Source organism: Sinohyriopsis cumingii, chromosome 8 (assembly GCF_028554795.1).
Source record: "Sinohyriopsis cumingii isolate HCF-2022 chromosome 8, ASM2855479v2, whole genome shotgun sequence".
In the NCBI taxonomy this organism is placed as follows: domain Eukaryota; kingdom Metazoa; phylum Mollusca; class Bivalvia; order Unionida; family Unionidae; genus Sinohyriopsis; species Sinohyriopsis cumingii.
This window is the reverse complement of record NC_142968.1, coordinates 112,256,637-112,266,026: the sequence shown is the minus strand read 5'-3', so window position 1 is coordinate 112,266,026 and position 9,390 is coordinate 112,256,637. Positions and strand designations below refer to the sequence as shown.

General features: G+C 38.8%; 1 protein-coding gene across 1 annotated transcript; it reads right to left on the bottom strand.

Annotated features, from left to right (window-relative positions):
* Positions 1 to 229: 229 nt before the first annotated feature.
* Positions 230 to 2,340, bottom strand: LOC149794384 (uncharacterized). The gene is made up of 2 exons (XM_089969108.1): positions 2,028 to 2,340; positions 230 to 435 (listed from the first exon to the last, which is right to left on the bottom strand). Exons 1-2 carry the CDS (start codon positions 2,275 to 2,277, stop codon positions 230 to 232), a joined length of 456 nt encoding a protein of 151 aa, XP_089825234.1. The 5' UTR covers positions 2,278 to 2,340.
* Between the last annotated feature and the right edge of the window lie 7,050 nt (positions 2,341 to 9,390).

The following is a 9,390-nucleotide window of genomic DNA, read 5'->3' as shown; positions in this document are numbered from 1 at the left end:
GATGCCTGATGTTGGTTAGACCGGTATTTCTTTAAACCTGTTAGTCGGGCACGATTCAGCTAGAGAATCTTGATGGTGGTTATCGATGACAGTTGTATTTAGTGTTGTCTTTTGTGCGCTTGACTTGCTCATAGGTAGGCAAGAAGAACCCGTCATCTTTGCATACGAGGAAGAAAAGTTGAATTCAGCTTTCTAGCATTATCTCCGTTATAAATACAATTTGAAATATTTATGTAAATATGTCATTAATGCTGCGATGTCGGTTACCTGTCAAATGCGTTGTAACTGCTGTTGATATTGTAGGAGATGTTATATCTGTATTGACTGTTGTTTCAGTGATGACTGCTCCAACGCTTGACACAGTTGCCTTTGCTTCTGTGTTCGTGATCTTGAAGGTGGGGATTGCTGTTGTGAGCCTGAGTGCGCCGTTATTATCTTTAAAACATTGATGTGATAACATTGTATAGCATACACAATCCCTAACTGCAATTCTTTGTTATTTGCACGACAATATAATCGCAATGTGAATTTTTCCAACTAAAAAGTACATTAAAATTGGTTACTAATCAAGAACGGTGTTTTATTTAAAACGAGTAAGTACTTCACCTTCTCCTCCTCTTCTAAAATTATAGTTATTGTTGCTATTTCAAACTGAATACATGTAAATATACATACACACACATGTGTGTGTATATGTGTGTGCCATATGGCGCACAATAACCATCGTAATACACAGGAAGTATCCAGCTACATGAAGCTATGAGTGATTTGTATAAGCTATGCAGATACTTAGACAATAACAGCTACGGTCAGTAACATTTCTTAAAGTTCTCTGGTTCAACAGGAATGTTTTACAAATAGGTGGAAGGATATAAGCTACACGAAAGTCCTAATTCCTACAAGACTCTGTACTGTTCTTTTAAGTGCATGAATTTTTACAATAACCAACGTTTAAACTTGCGACATGCGTATATATGTGAAATAATCTAGCGTAAGGAATGGTAAAATACTAGATCATATAGTTGTCGAAAATTATGTTTATATTTGTGTTCCTCGTTTTAGCTTTTGTATCTTAATGTGATTTGACGCTATGCCAATTTCCAGTCACCTCGTCGCAGTCTTTATGTGCAGGATTTAAGAAAATAATATATATAAACTGTCCTCAGCGACTCCATGAAGGAAGTTTCATGAGTCAAAATAAGCAGTATAAGAGTTTTAATGAACATGATTTATCAGGATTAAGAGAGAGAGAGAGAGAGAAGATTTAAACGTATGGAAAACAATATATTTGCACCTAACCAGCCTCAAATCATATTACGCTGATGACGTTGCTTGGAACCATGCGAGGAAAGTTGATATCATTATTTGTTAGTTTGAATTTCACAAATAAAGGTTGTGAAGTGGTGATTGGGTATTAGCATTGCTTCAATACTAATAATATTGCTCAGCTCACGTTTGAAACAAACCATAAATTTGAATTTGTAAAGCTTTAACTTCTCACTCCTTACACTAGAGTTTCAAGTTGGAAGCTGAGCAATACCTTTTCCCATTGCCGTACTTACTGGCACAAACATTAGAAGGTCTACATTATATTTTTTGCAGTTTTGCTCCCGCAATCTAGGGCAATGGCTACAGTGTGTCACTAGGTTAATGTAATATACTGCTTGGTCACGTCACCAATTTTAAATAATTTGGTTATGGTAGAGTTTGTTTCTATTGAAAGAGATGTATGCAATGATCGATTCAAATATTTTGCTAGAGATGATGATCTTCTGTGCTACCCTTGTTACAAAGTGACTGAAAAGAAAAAGGATTCGCATCGTATATGTTATTGTCTACATAGGGTATATATATATATATATATATATATATATATATATATATATATATATATATATATATATATATATATATATATATATATATATATATTTATATATATATATATATATATATATATATATGTGTGTGTGTGTGTGTGTGTGTGTGTGTGTGTGTACTAACACACGATGGAGAGAGAAAGTTACCCTCAGTCTTTCTTGAATCACTGCTACCCTTTTCATTTTGCTTCAGAACAACGGCAACTGCAACGATAACGCCAACCACAATCACTCCAACTATCGCAAAAATGACGATCTTTGGGTTGGGAACAAAGGAAGGTTTAACAGAAGCCTCGTTTTGCACATTGTCGATTTTGGGTTCATAGATTTCTGTCTTTTCCTTTCGTAAGTCTGAGAACAAGCTCGAAGAGGGTCGATACCGGTTGCTGGCTGCCATATTTCTTTTGAGAATTCTACCAGATAGTCATCCTTTAAACATATCAGTAGGCACCCTTCTTGCACCTTGCTGTCTACTACACATAGCAAGGAATGCGCACCTGCATTTTATAAGATCCTTACGTCAATGATTGACTTTTTGCTCGCCCAATAGTTGTGGAGTCTATTCGATATTTGGATATGCTCCAAAATCTTACTTCCCTCTTTGCTTCGCTCGTTACATATACAGCACTTCAGTGCATGACAACGATTCATACGGAACAGACCAGTACTATATTTAGAAAGCAAATTACCAGTAACAAGGACTCTTAGAAGTCATTGAATGCCTACATACAGAGTTCAGTGTGCAAATATTATAGTGAGGACTAAAATAACGAACAGGGCAAATATGAGATAAGCTAGTGCAAACTTGTTTTTGTGACATTTATATTCTTTATTTGTGTATGCATACTTAACTATATTTTGAGTATACAGTAACATAATATCGTGCAAGTCATTTCTTTTCACTATTTGTGTTTGTATGCTTGGATATGTCTTGAATATTTAGTTAAATAATGTCTTGAAAAACTATGTATTATTATTTCGCTAATATTTAACGCTTTTATATTCATATTTTGAAGAACACATTTGTGAGCGTCCAATATGTTTATATTTTTTTCAATCCTTCAAGGCCAAATCTGGACAATTTTTAGCCATAAAGAAGAGGCTACTAAACTAAGATACTATTTCTAGACAGATATTATCCAAAATATTGTAGGGTGGGATCGTGTGGATTTCTAAAGGCATGTTCGAAATCAATCATACATGTTTGAAATATTGCTGACCTATAATGTTGAGAGAACAAAACCTGCAGATATTTGTACTACCCATATTTCACGAAAGGCTACTACAAGTTAGACTTTCAAAGGAGACCGTTATTCTGCTTTGCGAATAGCAAAAATTGGAATAAATTAAAGATGGAAGAGGTCTTTCGATTAAAAGTGACACTGAAAGAAAAGAAACAAAAAGCCTCGTGTATTTGAGTGGCATACTTGTGGAGATCGAGACAGATAAACACGTTGATAAATCGGATATAAGGCTTGCAATTAAGGCAAACGGTCAAATAATGGAAACCCACAAGGGATACAACGTGCATCATGTCATAGGTTAAGGTCCTACAAATCCAGAGGGTGGAGGCCTAGTTGGCAAACGTGTTCTTTTACTTTATGTGTTTCTTCCTGATGTTATCTTTTTTCGGCTGAATAAACCACATACCGTTTCGGAGATAAAAGAAATTATGACGGCTACCTGGATATTTCAATACATATTTCAGTCAAAACCAACAGAAACAACCCTCGTACGTGTAATGATTGCGTGAATGTCATAAAGGCAAGAACTGATCATTGAAATTAATTTCAGGTGTAGAAAATGAGCAAGCAGTGGAAGGGACAGAAAAAGCAAGTCTGATTAAAGGGGAAATGCAAGCAGTAATTGTGGGTGGGCCTGTCCCTACACTGCCAGTAGTGTGTGGGGGCGACTCAGCGTCAAGGGGATTTTAACGTGGAAAATAGGGGAGTTGTTGTTGTTGTTGTTGTTGAGTTTAATTATAGTGGCGTGCGCACAATTGTGCATATGCCACTTTTTTCTGACTGCACCGCAGCCTGCTAGTTATTCCTGGGGAAGGGAATGGTGACACCTCCCCCAGGCTTTTATGGGTTCAAGGAACCCTGATAGTTTGGCCTCAATCTGTGGGTCCATAAAAGTCCCTTACAGTTGAATGGTTGGCTATCATTAGTGGGAAGGAGAGCTCGGGAACGGTCCTGGTTGCTTTATATCGCTGGTTTCTTGTTGCATTTCCCTGGTGTTTCTTGCGATCTCTTTTTTTTTTCTTTTTCAAAATGTTCTAAAAGGGGGTATGTTCTATGCTGTTTATAGAGGTTGTTAGTAGAAATCATGTATGAAGAGAGATTTTCAAGGTTATTATGGTATTACTAGTCGAGGTGTTTAGGGTGTGCTTCCTACCTTATGTTATTTATAAGTTTTTAGATATTGCCTCTTTAAGTTATTTATTTATTAATTTTTTTAGAGATTTAATGTTATTTATACTTTATTTAGCAAGAAACCGGAGTCCTAGCCGATTACACTTTTCGTTAAGGACATCTAGGACCGGAGTCCTAGCTGATTACTCGGTTCGTTAAGGAAATCTAGGCCATCCGATTTTGCGGTTTCCTTAGTTTTTTTTTATAGGTGCTTCGTAAGTGAATTGTTTATTAATATTTTTATAAAATTGTATGATCTGTTATGGTTTTTTTATGTGGTGGCTTCTAAATTTATTTAGCTAGTTACTGGGTCTTTTGGTTTTGTGGGGATAGTAATTATATTTTGTTCCTAAGTCCTGCTGAGTCTATGAATTTATTTATATTTTTATATGCAGATTGTTTATTTTTATTCGAGTCCATAAGTAACTCTGGGTTTGTGTGTGGTGATAAAATCTCTTTTTGGTTTTTGATAAATATTTTCCTAGCGGGTTGATATTTTGGGCATATATTGAATACGTGGTGTAGATCTTCGGTGGTGTGGCAGTTAAAGCAGTTAATGGTTGCTGGTTTGGGTCCTATAAACCTTCTAAAACTGCTTGCCAGTTTAGTTTTTCCAGTTATTATCCTGTTTATGGTTCTCTGTTCTAAATAAGTACCCTTAGGTAGCTGTATGTTCCTATCTACGGTTTTTTTGGGTTTCATGGTGCTTTTTACCTTATGTGGAGGAGTTCCAAAAAGTTTGCCATGTTTGGTCTATATATGTTTGTGCGAAGCTTAGTGCTTCTGGAGAGCTATAGTTAAGCTTGATCTCCTAGTTTGGTTTGTGCAACTTTGTCTGCCGTTTCGTTGCAAGAGATTCCAATGTGCGACGGTATCCACATGAGCTCGACTAATTGATGTGCTGTGGTGATATCGTCGATTAATTGGCATGCTCTCTCGAGGAATTGTTCCCTAGAGTGTGTATTGCGATTTTGGATCGATTTGATAACGCTTAGGGAATCACTTATAATGACTGCTTTAGGTATTGGTTGTCTTTGATCCATTGTTGTGATTCAAGTACAGCCCAGAATTCAGTGGTGCAAATGGAACAATAGTCAGATGGGGGCTTGTAACTTGGCGTCAAGGGGAATTTAACAAAATGATAATATTTTACTTTGTAACCTGGCGTCAAGGGAAATTAAACATGACAATATATCGTGAGACTGTATAGCATCAAGGGAAACTGAACATGGGAGCTGGATGTAACACAGACAACAGACATTAAAAAAAAAGAAATTAGGCAAGAAAGTCAATTTCTTTTCGAGGCATATGAATGACCCTGAAAAGGGCCTTTGGTTTTATGTTAACCTTATTCCATGTTAACATAGATGGCAATTCTTAGGTCTTTTTCTTTTCCTTATACTTTGTCTCACTTCTGGACCGTAAATTAAAACCCTCTTTAAACATCCTTGTCTTTCTACGTAGATTCGTCTCTTCCAAAGGCTTGTATCTGTCATCCTGACAATAGTCTACGATGATCGGACATAGATCGGTAAGTCCGACCGGAACAGCATTGAATAGACTAGAGTAGAGGGTTCCACGTCGGTCCACATCTTGGTGACGAGAACAGGTGAAGGAATGCAGCGAACTGCCTGTTATTTATAGGGAAAGGGAGGATCGAAAGGATTGAGTTCATTGACCAATCCAAACACGCGTTACAAAATTCAGTCACCCCACGTCCAATCCGAAGAGACCAGTATGTGGCGTCACATTCCCTATATAGAATCGCTAGCGTCTGTGCTCAATCAATCCATGCGACAGTTTTCAAACATGACAGAAGCTCAGAAGACGATGAATTGGGGTGCACCGGCCGTGGCAACAAAAAGCAATGGAATAGCATCGACTACCCAAGGGAACCCGGACTTACTTCCAGAAGAGGTGAAATTAAATTGGGTTTTTGTGGATTTTCTTACCTCGCAAGAATTTGTTCCGGAACCAGTACCTTCGCCACTTTCTCCTTCTTTACCACACGTGGAGAATTTAAACAGAGACAGAAAGAAGAATTGGAGAAATTTATACAGCAGCAAAAGGAAGCAGAACAAGCTTTTCTCCTACAGCATCAAGAAGAAGAGGTAAGAAAGAAACAACAAGAAGAAGCAGCAAAGAAACAAGAGGGTGAAAGTCAAACCGTCACGGTACTGTTAGACATTTTAGCGGAGTTAAGAAGTCTGAAACAAATGTATCAGACTTCTTTATTACGACCGAAGAGAAAAAGGCCTTCCCGAGCTAAACAACCCAACCCGGTGACTACACCTACCATACCACCATTAGTGATTTCTACCAAATCATCATCATCATCGACAGTAAGCAGTCCAGAAGTAGGTCTTGGCCGTGGCAAAGGCTTAAGGCAGTTAAAGTTGATTGTTTTAATCAACAAATACCCAACGGTCCTTTTCAGGGCCACCCATTTCTCTCGAAAAGAGATTGTATTTCAATTGCCAACATCAATTAAAACTCAAAAAGCCCATTTTTACCCTTAATGGTACATGTAACTGGTTGAGTGCGTGAGTGTAGATTCTTATTCTAAAAATCAAAACCAAGAGACACTTACGTTTTATGACTGGTCTATTCTGGTACAAATTTTACAATTCAATTCACAACACAACATATCACTTTAAAAAGTTCATAGGCTTCTTCTTTCTCTTTTTTCACTCTCTCTGTTTTGAAATTTCTTCACTTTCACAGCTTTTTCCTCTTCTTCATTCTCACTTTCTTCCCTTCTTCTTTTCTTCTCCTGCTTCTGTTTCTTTACATGTCTAGGTTCTTCCTTTTCTTCCTCTCCAGATTCCCTCTCTTCTTCTTGCTCCTCTTGTTTCTTACGGCATTCTGAAGACCAATGTCCTTTTTCTTGACAGTGATGACAGGTATCTTGACTTTTGTCTCTTCTAACCCCTGTTTTGCTTTTTTGACGGTCTGGACACTCTGAACACCAATGCCTTTTCTTCTTACAGATATAGCAAGTATCTTGACTTTTATCTCGAAAGGAGGGTGAGTAGTCCGTCGGCTTGTCTGAAGAAAATTTTGTGATGACCCCTCGCAAAGCTCTGATCAAAAGTTCGATCTGTGTAGGTTCTTCCATTGTTCTGCTCAGTTTGAGAGTGAAATGAATAGTGGAAGGCAAGTCACACACCCTTTATAAATAAGCTGATTTGTCATGGATATAAAGTGGCCCATGGTGTTTCACATATAGTCATTTGACTTTTTGCAGTCAAGATGAAACGATCGAATCCATTTGAGAAGAAAAAAGAAGAAAGTAAGAGGCAGAAACGTGATCTATCGCCTCGTACCATAGCTGAAGTCTTGGCACAAATTCATGCCAGTGATTTTGAAGATGACGTGAGTGAACCAGAATCCAAACCTATCGACTCTACACCCAATACAAGTTCACCAGTAAACCCTGAAAAGTTCTATCACATTCGAGAGACGGAAAAGCGCTCCTCTAGAAAATTTAGAACCACGGCTTACACCTACACGGTGAAGTTTAAAGATTTCAAGTCCGACGTACCATTGGAGAAAGCAGAAGGGTTCATCACCGAGATGTGAGATTCTTTGTTAACCACACTAAAGCGACAATGTCAACCCAAAGAAGACGATTGCTTGAGACTTTCCATACAGCAAGACAGCTTGAAATCCCCTGTTTGGATCGAGTTTAGTATCCCTGCAGAATTGACACCTTCCAAAGTCATGGACAAGATTCAACACGTGCAACAATCCAGTGAACACTTTGACATCACCGATGGAAAAGCTACACTGTCCATGACTCACGTTTCTCCTCCTCAAGGGACCGGACAACGCAAAAAGGTGTTATTGGTGAAAGACCTTCGCAGCATCAAAAAGAGCCTCGTCCAAATTAACAACCCTCAAGACCAGATGTGTTTAGCCAGGGCTATCGTGGTTGGACGAATCTATGCCAAGAAGAACGACACGGCAAAATGGAAAAGAGCCTGGAAAACTATTCAACAATCCGACCGAGCCAAACAACGAAATGAAGCAGAACTCCTGTTACAACAAGTCGGACTGTCCAAAGACACATCCTGTGGCATTCCTGAGATGCAAAAATTGCAAGATGCCCTAACTCCACGCTACACCTTGAAAGTGCACCCTCAAGAAGTGCGCGGACCTCTGTTGTTTCAAGGTCAAGACTTTAAGGACGGAAAATACATTCATCTCTATCATCACGATGAACATTTCGATACCATTACCAGTATCACCGCATTCGTGGGATACGGTTATTGCTGTGAGAAATGTGACTATATCTATTACAGCCGAGAGCAACACAAACATTGTGGATCGAAATGCTCAGGATGTTTGGCCTCTCAACCCTGTCTGGACAAGGGACAAGAAAGAGTGCATTGTCCTGCTTGTCTGCGCACGTTTGTCAGCCCTGCCTTTTACCAACAACATTTGAAGACACAAGGTTCGCGGCAGAAATGTGCTTGTCAACTGCTGAGATTGTGCCCTACGTGTGGACAAGGCATACGTAACAACAGTGCCAAGGCACACGTATGTCCAGGAAAGAAAATATGTCACATTTGTCACCAAATCGTGGACTTGGAACATCAATGCTACATGCAAAAATACCAACCCCAACAAGAAGAAACTGAGGACCACGAGAAGAAAGGCAATCTCATCTTTTTAGATTTCAAATGCATGCAAGAGACTGGCATTCACATTCCTAATTTCTGCGTGGCTCATCGAGCGTGTGAAAAGTGCATTCAAGAACCTATCTTTAGTTATTGCCCTCAATGCAGTAAGATTCCTAGAGGACGTGAAAAAATCTTTCGACGACCGAACACGTTAGCCGATTTCGCCCGATGGATCTTAGACCCCATCGAAAAGACGTGGAGCCGAGAGGACATCGAACGTTACGGAGATTGTCATCGCCATGCCAAGGTGATGGCTCATAATTTCTCCGGATACGATGGACAGTTTCTTCTCAGATACTATACCGAACATGGTACCGAACGTCGTAAAGTTATTTGAACGGAGCTAAAATCATTTCCATGCAAGTGGGTCAAGTACAGTTTAAAGATTCGATGAGCTATTTGGCCATGCCT